Source organism: Poecilia latipinna, unplaced genomic scaffold (assembly GCF_001443285.1).
Source record: "Poecilia latipinna isolate Pla-1442-1.1 unplaced genomic scaffold, P_latipinna-1.0 Scaffold218, whole genome shotgun sequence".
NCBI classification, from domain to species: Eukaryota; Metazoa; Chordata; class Actinopteri; order Cyprinodontiformes; family Poeciliidae; genus Poecilia; species Poecilia latipinna.
This window is the reverse complement of record NW_015112834.1, coordinates 116,456-129,239: the sequence shown is the minus strand read 5'-3', so window position 1 is coordinate 129,239 and position 12,784 is coordinate 116,456. Positions and strand designations below refer to the sequence as shown.

The window sequence follows — 12,784 nt, the reverse complement described above, 5'->3', positions numbered from 1 at the left end:
TTCAAATAATCTTACTATATTTAAAATTTTCATTGGATTTTTTCAAAGGTTTAGAAAATAGAGCGATGCATATTTCATCAATTAAACTTCATTTGAACTTCTTATTTCTCTTCCCACCTTTTGTAGTTTTTGTGCCCACAAATAGCTTGTGAAGCATTGTCAGTTTCCATGCCAACCATCAGGCTCACAATACCTATATATGATGCAGACTGAAGTGGCTTTAAGGTAGCACCACTAATCAGTGCTGCTTGTGGCTTTAATTATCGTCATGCTTTTTTTCTGCAGGGGTACTTCAAATGATGAAATGTGCAACTTCTATATGATGTACTACATGGACAGCAAACATGCCGTTCCCTTCATGAGCTGCATGGAGACGGGCTCTAAAGAACTCTTTCGACATATTCCAGCAGAGGCAAATGTTCCCATTGCTGTGAGTCCAGGTCACATGCACGCCATGATGCCAATGGGAAATGCTACAGGTACAAAGATCTACCTCATCTACGTCTGTCTCATAAACAGTCTCGCGCGTAGTGAGCAACATTGCCAATAAATATCCTGTATAAATATCACTGAACTTTTTGCCAGCCAAAGTAGTTAAAGCTTCTTCATCGTCCTGCTCAGGCTTCAGAGAGGGCTGTGTGTTTTAGTCTTGTGCTTTGTGTTACTTCATCCAGATGAGTGAGTCATCTTCAGCTCAGTGCTTCTTGAAGGTGACAGTACTGCAGTGTCATGTCCATACCATGCTGCTGCTTCGTCATTCTCCATGCGTAATAACGGCTTTTGGCTTGTGGTAAAGCAACAGTTCTACAGAAACTACTCACAGAAAAGCTCAGAGCCAAACAAACGCATAATAAACGAGTTTTTACAGCATCACAAGCAGTTAACTTGTCAATTTATCCACGTATTTTCTTTATCAACTCTCCTATATAGCACTGCAATTTTCGATTATTTTAGTAATCAATTATCATGATGGTTAATCAATTAATCGGGGAAAGAAAATTAGTAAATTCTAGAGTTTTTTCATTTAACCACTCAATCCTGTTTTTGTACATTATTAGGAATATATTAAAAAAGCAATTAGGCACATAATTAAAAAAATAAAAAAAATTGGCTGCCTAAAGTGAAAAACAGCATTCCTTCAGTGAAAACTTGATCATTTCTAGAAAATAATGCATCTACAGATAAATTAACATGTAAAAGAATTCAGTCCTTCCTGCTCGACTTTAACATCAATACAGTGATCTGATCTGTTTATTACTTTTTTTAATTAACCAATTATTAATTGGATTGCAGAAAGGGCATAATGGGAGGCCTAAGTAAAACATATTTACAGACAAAGGTTTAATTTATCTTAAGTACAGACTGTTTTTATTGTTCATACAGTTTTGACTTAATTACTGCTCTGAACTTTATTATTTTAGTAAATGACCTTTTTTTAGTCTTTATACTCCAGTTAACGATTAATCGATTACTAAATCAGTCGACCGTTTTTTCAGTGATTCCTTCTACTTCCTTATTATTTTGTAAAAAATCCTCGTCATTTATTTACTGACAGGAAATAAATGATTTACTCTGAGTTTGTGTCCTTATGTGTAAAATGAGTGACAGCAAAACAGCTTGAATGAGGACAGATGAGAAGAGAGATGTAGAACTTAAACTTTCACTAACCTCTAGGCTCATTACAGACTATCATGCTTTACTTTGTGTGAAAGTGATTTAACGAAAGTGAGTCCATCAGGCGTTGTTGTGAATCCAGCATGAACTAAAAGCCAGATAATAGGCTTTCCAGTTAATTGTTGTCCATTAAAAATTATGTAATGTATGTGGGACTTTTTTTTTTTTTTAATAATTGAGGGAGCTCTTGGGCTGATGAATACTTTAGAAAACTAAACACAGTCTTCCACAGCTTTCTCTGATGTAACCTGAAACCTTGTTTGGACAGGAAGAACCTGCAGCTGCAAAGATCTGCTTCTCTAGACTGAACGTAGCGTGAAGCGCTTAGAGGTCCTCTAAGGCCTGTATGCAAGTACAGGCCATTTCCCGTTTCTGTTTGCTGATGATACAGAGCAGTCTCCATGGTAACTGAACTGAAGTGAAGTAACTTGCAGGGCAGCAAGTGACAATTGTGAGAGGACAACATCCTGTTTCTTAATCTCTACAAGACTTGGAAAAGTGCAGTCCAGTTTATTTGTGTCGCACATTTCAGCAACAAGGCTCTTCAAAGAGAGATGCAAAACTTTCACCGTCTGGCGATTAGATTCAGTAATGATTCTTACTATCCAAACGATCTAGAGATTCTGTTTAAGTTACGGAACAAAAGGAAAAGACATTGTAATCAGAACATTCATTAAACCATTCCCATACTGGATCAAATTCAGATAGGTTATATTTAAACAGAAATAGCTTCGTGCATAAAATTCTGTAATATAAAGCATGACTTTATAACTGTCTTTAAGTATCAGGTCTGAGTCCAAAAAATACAAAAATATATATAAATAACTCCAAAAAAGTACAAAGGTTTTAATAAAGGTGGCTGGTTACAAATCGCAGAGATGTTTAACATAAAGTAATTTTGAATAGAATTGTCTTTATTGATTCATTTAGTTGTTTTTCATCCCAAAGTTACATCTGATTCTTTTTATTTTCAAGACGACAAACAGCTGATGAATGCCAACAAAGCAGAGCCGGTTCTGGATCAGGGTGAGTTGAAAGGGAATCAAATGTGAACTATGTCCATAACACTACATGACCAGCTCATAGGTAATAAAACAGATGCTGAAATATAAAAAATAAAAATAAAAAAGATTAGTGGAAGTAGCAGCATGTTATGTAGTATAATGTTGAACCATAGTCTTAATTTCAACTATATAAATAGCAAAGTGAAATTGTGGGCTAATTGCTACTGATATCATCCTTGTTGTATTTAACAATATTCCATCTGCATATTTTTTGATTTTTGAATTTTTTTTTTCCTGTAAGATACTACGATAAACCAGACTGCACTGAATAATGACTTCATATGCCCATCTGATATGATTCACTAAACAATGAAATAAAAGGCTGACTGTACTGTAGTGACTGTGAGCGAGGCCAGCTGGAAAGGTTGACTGGATTCTAGTAAAAAGTTATTGTTTCCCAGTTAGCTTTGTGAAAATAAACATTTATGAGGAAGAACAGTGGAGAATTCTTCAGCTCATATGGAAGTGTGTGTGTGTGTGTGTGTGTGTGTGTGTTCATGGTGTGGTTGTAGATTCTCATTTGGAGCAGGTGTCGGCATGGCCACAGAGTTCTCTTCAGCTGGGCCAGGTGTCAGGACTCGCCCTGGACTCTGATTCCAACCTGGTCATTTTTCACAGAGGCGACCACCACTGGGGGGCAGAGTGGGTTACTTTCACTTTTCACATAGTTATGTTATTAACAAATTATTAATAAATGTTATCTAAGCACTTTAATGTCTGTTGTTTTCATCAAAACTGTTACTACTAAGAAATTAGTTGGAGATCTCACATGCAGCTTTTTCGTCTCCAGTTTTTGTATATTCATTTGAGCTTCATTGGCAGGTCTGTAACAGCACCTAAATGCAACAACAACTTTACTTTGGTGTAGATTTGATCATTTCTAGCAAAGTATTCATCTGCAGCTAAGAAATCCTTCTAACATCAACATGTGAGACGCCCAGCCCTTTCTGCTCAACTTAAAGGGGCAGTATTATGTCAAATAGACTTTTTAGATCTTTAAATCATGNCACCGTGGCTGCCAGATGTGTTTTTAGTGGGGAGGGCCGGATCTCCAAAACGTACATCGGGTGAGTTTCATAAATCACTGCCAAATATTGCTGATTAGATGGAATCCAAACACACATTTGAATAATTTATACGATTATTCAAATAATCTTACTATATTTAAAATTTTCATTGGATTTTTTCAAAGGTTTAGAAAATAGAGCGATGCATATTTCATCAATTAAACTTCATTTGAACTTCTTATTTCTCTTCCCACCTTTTGTAGTTTTTGTGCCCACAAATAGCTTGTGAAGCATTGTCAGTTTCCATGCCAACCATCAGGCTCACAATACCTATATATGATGCAGACTGAAGTGGCTTTAAGGTAGCACCACTAATCAGTGCTGCTTGTGGCTTTAATTATCGTCATGCTTTTTTTCTGCAGGGGTACTTCAAATGATGAAATGTGCAACTTCTATATGATGTACTACATGGACAGCAAACATGCCGTTCCCTTCATGAGCTGCATGGAGACGGGCTCTAAAGAACTCTTTCGACATATTCCAGCAGAGGCAAATGTTCCCATTGCTGTGAGTCCAGGTCACATGCACGCCATGATGCCAATGGGAAATGCTACAGGTACAAAGATCTACCTCATCTACGTCTGTCTCATAAACAGTCTCGCGCGTAGTGAGCAACATTGCCAATAAATATCCTGTATAAATATCACTGAACTTTTTGCCAGCCAAAGTAGTTAAAGCTTCTTCATCGTCCTGCTCAGGCTTCAGAGAGGGCTGTGTGTTTTAGTCTTGTGCTTTGTGTTACTTCATCCAGATGAGTGAGTCATCTTCAGCTCAGTGCTTCTTGAAGGTGACAGTACTGCAGTGTCATGTCCATACCATGCTGCTGCTTCGTCATTCTCCATGCGTAATAACGGCTTTTGGCTTGTGGTAAAGCAACAGTTCTACAGAAACTACTCACAGAAAAGCTCAGAGCCAAACAAACGCATAATAAACGAGTTTTTACAGCATCACAAGCAGTTAACTTGTCAATTTATCCACGTATTTTCTTTATCAACTCTCCTATATAGCACTGCAATTTTCGATTATTTTAGTAATCAATTATCATGATGGTTAATCAATTAATCGGGGAAAGAAAATTAGTAAATTCTAGAGTTTTTTCATTTAACCACTCAATCCTGTTTTTGTACATTATTAGGAATATATTAAAAAAGCAATTAGGCACATAATTAAAAAAATAAAAAAAATTGGCTGCCTAAAGTGAAAAACAGCATTCCTTCAGTGAAAACTTGATCATTTCTAGAAAATAATGCATCTACAGATAAATTAACATGTAAAAGAATTCAGTCCTTCCTGCTCGACTTTAACATCAATACAGTGATCTGATCTGTTTATTACTTTTTTTAATTAACCAATTATTAATTGGATTGCAGAAAGGGCATAATGGGAGGCCTAAGTAAAACATATTTACAGACAAAGGTTTAATTTATCTTAAGTACAGACTGTTTTTATTGTTCATACAGTTTTGACTTAATTACTGCTCTGAACTTTATTATTTTAGTAAATGACCTTTTTTTAGTCTTTATACTCCAGTTAACGATTAATCGATTACTAAATCAGTCGACCGTTTTTTCAGTGATTCCTTCTACTTCCTTATTATTTTGTAAAAAATCCTCGTCATTTATTTACTGACAGGAAATAAATGATTTACTCTGAGTTTGTGTCCTTATGTGTAAAATGAGTGACAGCAAAACAGCTTGAATGAGGACAGATGAGAAGAGAGATGTAGAACTTAAACTTTCACTAACCTCTAGGCTCATTACAGACTATCATGCTTTACTTTGTGTGAAAGTGATTTAACGAAAGTGAGTCCATCAGGCGTTGTTGTGAATCCAGCATGAACTAAAAGCCAGATAATAGGCTTTCCAGTTAATTGTTGTCCATTAAAAATTATGTAATGTATGTGGGACTTTTTTTTTTTTTTAATAATTGAGGGAGCTCTTGGGCTGATGAATACTTTAGAAAACTAAACACAGTCTTCCACAGCTTTCTCTGATGTAACCTGAAACCTTGTTTGGACAGGAAGAACCTGCAGCTGCAAAGATCTGCTTCTCTAGACTGAACGTAGCGTGAAGCGCTTAGAGGTCCTCTAAGGCCTGTATGCAAGTACAGGCCATTTCCCGTTTCTGTTTGCTGATGATACAGAGCAGTCTCCATGGTAACTGAACTGAAGTGAAGTAACTTGCAGGGCAGCAAGTGACAATTGTGAGAGGACAACATCCTGTTTCTTAATCTCTACAAGACTTGGAAAAGTGCAGTCCAGTTTATTTGTGTCGCACATTTCAGCAACAAGGCTCTTCAAAGAGAGATGCAAAACTTTCACCGTCTGGCGATTAGATTCAGTAATGATTCTTACTATCCAAACGATCTAGAGATTCTGTTTAAGTTACGGAACAAAAGGAAAAGACATTGTAATCAGAACATTCATTAAACCATTCCCATACTGGATCAAATTCAGATAGGTTATATTTAAACAGAAATAGCTTCGTGCATAAAATTCTGTAATATAAAGCATGACTTTATAACTGTCTTTAAGTATCAGGTCTGAGTCCAAAAAATACAAAAATATATATAAATAACTCCAAAAAAGTACAAAGGTTTTAATAAAGGTGGCTGGTTACAAATCGCAGAGATGTTTAACATAAAGTAATTTTGAATAGAATTGTCTTTATTGATTCATTTAGTTGTTTTTCATCCCAAAGTTACATCTGATTCTTTTTATTTTCAAGACGACAAACAGCTGATGAATGCCAACAAAGCAGAGCCGGTTCTGGATCAGGGTGAGTTGAAAGGGAATCAAATGTGAACTATGTCCATAACACTACATGACCAGCTCATAGGTAATAAAACAGATGCTGAAATATAAAAAATAAAAATAAAAAAGATTAGTGGAAGTAGCAGCATGTTATGTAGTATAATGTTGAACCATAGTCTTAATTTCAACTATATAAATAGCAAAGTGAAATTGTGGGCTAATTGCTACTGATATCATCCTTGTTGTATTTAACAATATTCCATCTGCATATTTTTTGATTTTTGAATTTTTTTTTTCCTGTAAGATACTACGATAAACCAGACTGCACTGAATAATGACTTCATATGCCCATCTGATATGATTCACTAAACAATGAAATAAAAGGCTGACTGTACTGTAGTGACTGTGAGCGAGGCCAGCTGGAAAGGTTGACTGGATTCTAGTAAAAAGTTATTGTTTCCCAGTTAGCTTTGTGAAAATAAACATTTATGAGGAAGAACAGTGGAGAATTCTTCAGCTCATATGGAAGTGTGTGTGTGTGTGTGTGTGTGTGTGTGTTCATGGTGTGGTTGTAGATTCTCATTTGGAGCAGGTGTCGGCATGGCCACAGAGTTCTCTTCAGCTGGGCCAGGTGTCAGGACTCGCCCTGGACTCTGATTCCAACCTGGTCATTTTTCACAGAGGCGACCACCACTGGGGGGCAGAGTGGGTTACTTTCACTTTTCACATAGTTATGTTATTAACAAATTATTAATAAATGTTATCTAAGCACTTTAATGTCTGTTGTTTTCATCAAAACTGTTACTACTAAGAAATTAGTTGGAGATCTCACATGCAGCTTTTTCGTCTCCAGTTTTTGTATATTCATTTGAGCTTCATTGGCAGGTCTGTAACAGCACCTAAATGCAACAACAACTTTACTTTGGTGTAGATTTGATCATTTCTAGCAAAGTATTCATCTGCAGCTAAGAAATCCTTCTAACATCAACATGTGAGACGCCCAGCCCTTTCTGCTCAACTTAAAGGGGCAGTATTATGTCAAATAGACTTTTTAGATCTTTAAATCATGTTATAATGTTAATTCCTCGTCAAAATCATATCTATAGTGTTGCCTTGATGCTTTCATGCATGTCTGAGAAATCCTTTAATCTCCATGGCAACCATTTAGCTGTCAAAAACACCTGGTTGGACCTAGCTCCGCCTTCAAGGGGCAGCTCCTCCTCGGAGCTGCAGTTTCCAAGGTTACACACAGTAAATGTTCTCCCTTGTGTGTTTGCTTAGTTCTTTCAACAGCCAGGCTCGATACCAGCAGCGGTCCCTGGGGCCCATTCAGCAGTCTACTATTCTGGTTGTGGATCCGGCCAACGGCAGAATCCTGAAGGCTTCAGGCCGAAACATGTGTGTGTGTGAGAAAATGTTTCCTGGTTATAAATGTAAAGGTTATAATGCTGGGATATGATGTGAAGCCCTGCAGAGTTGGGTCTATTTTTATGAACTTCAGATCGTTTTCTGGTCTTGCAGGTTTTATTTGCCTCATGGAATAACGACAGACCAGGAGAATAACTACTGGGTGACGGATGTGGCTCTGCATCAGGTGAGCTGCAGCGTGAGCTCTAACCACACTGGAGATACTTAACAAACCCACAGTTTGTATTAGCATCAATCTAACTGGTACATAGTAGGGCATAATCTTGAATTAGAAGAAAAAAAGTATGCAATAGGGATGGGCAATTATTGTGCCAATTTACTATTATTGTGTGAAAATATTTTTACCATCAGAAGAATTTGTCAACAATAAATTTGACATGGTTATGTATGCAAACCCTGAAAACTTAACGTAATTCTGGTTAATTATAAAAATGCACCATTTAATGTCTCTGGAGTGATCAGTTGTTCTTCATTAAAACTGTGTTAAGGGCATGTTTCAGTGTTTAGGCTGTGATTGAGAGATGTGCAGTCACAGCTTTACTCTGCAGGCAGAAAACCTGCAAAAAAAAATCCACAAAATACGACCAACGTTTTGCCCACCTCAGTGTGTTTCTGTAAGTTCCTCACAGCATGAGGCCAGACAATTTATCATGACAGCAATCAGTCAAAATTCTTATCATGATAACTGATAAACAATAGGATAAATTCCCACCCTGACAGTGGCAGTGAAGTCTCCTTCAGCTGTTTTCTGTGTTGCTTTTCTTCAGGTGTTAAAAGTGAGCGGTGACGGCAGGGACAGAACCCTGCTGGTCCTGGGAGAGGCTTTCACTCCGGGGAGCGACACAGAGCACTTCTGCCAGCCGACGGATGTGGCCGTCGACCCTGAAACCCAGAACATCTTTGTGTCCGACGGCTACTGCAACGCCAGGATCCTGAAGTTTGCTGCCGATGGCACATACTTAACTCAGTGGGGAGCAGGTAGCCAGCTCAAATTACACACAGAGACATGGAGTGTTAAAGCCCTAAAACCTAGAGATTTTAGTTTTATTCCAAAGAATATCAATAAATGGTTCAGGAAATTCATTAAACTTCAAGGTATTCCTCAGTGCCAAATATCAAAATGCAAATTTAATCAATGTAACCAAACTTATTCTTCAGGATCCCAGTTTCTGTGCAGTCAGAGCAACAATGACAGTATAATTCACTGTGATTACACGTTAGCAGCCCTGATGCTGTGTAGATCAGAAATTCACCTTCTCATTTCTACGTTCTGGGTAAAGGTTCGTCAGACAGAAGGAGGCGCACACCGTTCCGGATCCCCCACAGCTTGGTGTTCCTTCCTGACAGGAAGGAAGTGTGTGTGGCTGACAGGGAAAACGGCCGAATCCAGTGCTTCATCGCTGAGACCGGCGAGTTTGTCAAAGAGATAAAGAACGAAGATTTTGGAGGAGAAGTGTTTGCCATCACCTACAGCCCTGCCGGAAGTGAGTACACTGGCACTGTTGGTCCAAAGTTAGGTTTAGTTTCAACATCTTCACTTATCTCTGTTGAGGTTTTTTAAATTGTGAATATGTCATTTTAGTTGTTTTAATGAATCTCCTTCCTGTCATCTCGTCCTGAAGACGGCCTGATCTTTGCAGTGAACGGAGACTCGCCCTACCACTCAGCTCCACTCAGAGGGTTTGTTCTAGATTATTCAACCAAACAAATTCTGGATTCCTTCAGCCCCACCCAGAAGGTAAACACGCTGACATACACTGACAGATCTTTTCCTAAAAACAGATGTTTCCTAGAAAAGAAACAAAAGTGTTAGCCGGAATGTCATTATTAGATATTTGTGACTTCTTTAAAATCCATTTCTGGATTTCTCCATTTCTTATTGACACTAGAAACTCTCATAAAGGTTTGTCAAACAAACCTTCTTAGATTGGATTGGCAATTGTAATTTAATGCCGGATTGTTTAATCAGTTTAATGCAGTCAAGTTGGCTTTTTAAAATAATAATTTTGCAGATGTGATGATGTAATTGATACTAATGTTTTGTTGGATTTTCCCTTTGTGGAGAACTTAAAAGAGAGGAGGCAAGGTTATTATGTAAAATCAACGTTTTTGGTATTTTTATCATGATGTAATAGAAACCATGCCTAATCAAAGCTGAAGAACTAAAGACTGAGATGTCTCTTAAAGCTTTTGCTCCATTCAGACTAAGAATTATTGAATAATCAGCAATCTTGTGCAGTTGTGATCAATTTATCATGAATCTCAGAATATAAACACTTAAAAAGTATTTTATCTTTACTTTTAAAAGCTCAGGAAAAAAAGCTTTGAGTGTTTTTCTTTCTTTTCGTATTTGAGGATATGCTGACCTTGAAGTTGGTGCTCTCTTTAAAGCCAATGTATCATACAAAATTCACATTTTACACATTTTTGTACTTTCATTCGGATTTCAACTGCTTCTAAAAACAGCCAAAGTGTTAAAAATCATCCAGCCAGTTTTTGGAAACAAGTCGATTTTTTTTGTATCTGAAAAATGAGCTGTTTCAAAAACCTTCTGAATCTAACATCACGTTGTCAGCGGGCACTGCCCCTCACCTAGCAGGTAACGACGCCCAGCCTGTTACCTAGCAACCTCTGCCAAACTCCATTACATTTGGTCAATTGGTTTTACCACTGTATGCGCCGTACAATGGCTGCTGGAAAAGAGAAGTATTATTGACTTGCCATCCAAAAACCACTTGCTGCATGTTTGTTGGTTGTGGAGGAGGCTCCACTTCTGCTTTTCAAAGATGTATATTTGCGCATATATCATTTTAACGTGTGAGTGTAAATGTTGAGTTGGGGGGCGTGGCCAGAGGCAGCTTACTTAAACTTTAAAGTGACAGAGTCCCTAAAACAACGCATTCTGAAACAGAACATAGCAGACTGGAGTCAGGAAAACATAATAGGGTCTCCTCTAATTTAATGTCTCCACTGAGTTTTGGGAGTTCAAACACTGTAACATTCATCTTTAGCGGCTGGGTTTAAATATTGTTGGAAAATAAGTTTATCTCTCAGTTTTAGCTCAAAATAATCTATTATTTTTCTTCACCTTCACAATCAAGCATTACTGTGTGGTGATCTATGACATAAAATCCATCGAAGTTTGTGAACATAAAGTAACAAATGTGAAAAGGTTAAATATATGAATACTTTTGAAAGGTACCGTATGTTAATAACATGGTTACTGTTGTGTTTTCCTTTCTACAGGAGTTTAAAATGCCTCATGACATTGTCGTAGCTAAGGATGGAAGTGTTTTTGTTGGAGACGCAGGAAGCAATTCAGTCTTTAAGTTTACTGCAGAAAGTAAGTTCATCCTCATTATAACACCATGCTAAATGTTCTAACTAAATGTGCTTTGTCTTGTTCACATGGGTTCAAATTCAGCTTACCCAACATATTTTATTATCTCCATGTGACTTTTTCTGATTTGATTTCATTCACAGATTTGTTGGTTGCAAACTGCATACATTAGTTTTTATTAGAAACTTTCTTGTCTCCATTTCTCAGAGTTACACCGCTCTGTGAAGAAAGCTGGAATTGAGGTCCAGGAACTTGAAGGTAAGCAGACTAAGTTCCGTTTGCAATGCCTGACTGCTCTATCAGCTCCCAGTTTCATCCCTCCTGCTCTTTCCTAAGAAGTGGAGGCATTCGTTCAAGCCAAGCTGAGGCCACATCCCAACATTTCAAAGACTGCGCCTGTCAAGGAGAAGCAAACCGTGGCAGAGAAGAACCATCCGCTGGTGGAAGTGGAACCCAGGAAAAGCATACCAAAGTCAAAGAAAGAGAACAGCATCCTCCCTGCTGTTGTTGTCTCTCTGCTCCTCATCCTTCTGCTGGTCATCGTCTTCCTGGGAGTCTTCATGTGCTGGATGAAAAACAGTATGTATGATGAGAAAACAGGACGATTATCCTGACTTCATGCACTGATTCTCTCTAAGAGCTAACAAATATCTGCACATTTGTGTTTGTGCAGTTACGACTGAAAACACTTGCTTGACTTTCTTGTCAATCATTTATTGATTTATGTAACTCTTTACAAAGCAGCGAACCAGACAGCCAGAGTGCTTTACCATCAGAACAGGGCAGACTCTTACTTATACTCAAGTAAGAGTAGCATTATGTCTACATATTTTTACTCAAGTAAACATAAAAGAAGAAATGACTCAAGTAAAAGAAAAAGTACAGCGTAGTAAAAGTACTCCTACAAGTACATTTTAGGAGAAAAATGGCTGATGATTATCATTATGAATATTCTGAACTTATGAAAGCAGCCTGTCAGTCCCACCACTCTCGGCTCTGGCTACAGATCCAATCAGACTTCACACATGCAAAAAAAAAAAAAAAATCATATTTTTCAAAATATCTGATCTGAGCATGAAGACCTGCAGTGTGAATGTAGTCATCGGATGATTGTGGTAACAATTTTACTGTCCACTTTGTATTGAAGTGTTGCCGAGTTTGTATTTATTAATATTCTTGACTATTTTTTGATCATCGCTGGTATTAATTCATGGACACTAATAAAACATCAATACAGCTTGAAAATTGTCCAGTTCTGGTTGGCTGCTGATGGACATTAAACCTCTATGCCTGCACATCCAGACAGACCAGGTGTTCTGAAGGGAAGGTCAATGCTGACCGTAACTGATGACGGTTTCCTGTTGGTTGTGCTGTGTGGCCTGCACTCATTTTCTGTTTACTGACTGTTTTCAGAGAGAAATGAAATCAAAATGGAGCCTCGCTCTGTGGGAGGAGTTTT

The 12,784-nt window shown here is 37.7% G+C and overlaps 1 protein-coding gene across 1 annotated transcript in view; it reads left to right on the top strand.

The window, feature by feature from the left end:
• pam (peptidylglycine alpha-amidating monooxygenase) overlaps positions 1–12,784 on the top strand; it is a 30,222-nt gene that overhangs the window by 9,280 nt on the left and 8,158 nt on the right. Inside the window, exons 13-28 of the mRNA XM_015031785.1 lie at positions 286–479; positions 2,650–2,700; positions 3,251–3,380; positions 3,701–3,805; positions 4,168–4,361; positions 6,532–6,582; positions 7,133–7,262; positions 7,839–7,955; positions 8,079–8,151; positions 8,753–8,963; positions 9,266–9,469; positions 9,608–9,723; positions 11,232–11,328; positions 11,533–11,583; positions 11,662–11,904; positions 12,739–12,779. Coding sequence (XP_014887271.1) covers positions 286–479; positions 2,650–2,700; positions 3,251–3,380; positions 3,701–3,805; positions 4,168–4,361; positions 6,532–6,582; positions 7,133–7,262; positions 7,839–7,955; positions 8,079–8,151; positions 8,753–8,963; positions 9,266–9,469; positions 9,608–9,723; positions 11,232–11,328; positions 11,533–11,583; positions 11,662–11,904; positions 12,739–12,779 — 2,008 coding nt within the window. The remainder of the gene's footprint in view (positions 1–285; positions 480–2,649; positions 2,701–3,250; positions 3,381–3,700; positions 3,806–4,167; positions 4,362–6,531; positions 6,583–7,132; positions 7,263–7,838; positions 7,956–8,078; positions 8,152–8,752; positions 8,964–9,265; positions 9,470–9,607; positions 9,724–11,231; positions 11,329–11,532; positions 11,584–11,661; positions 11,905–12,738; positions 12,780–12,784) is intronic.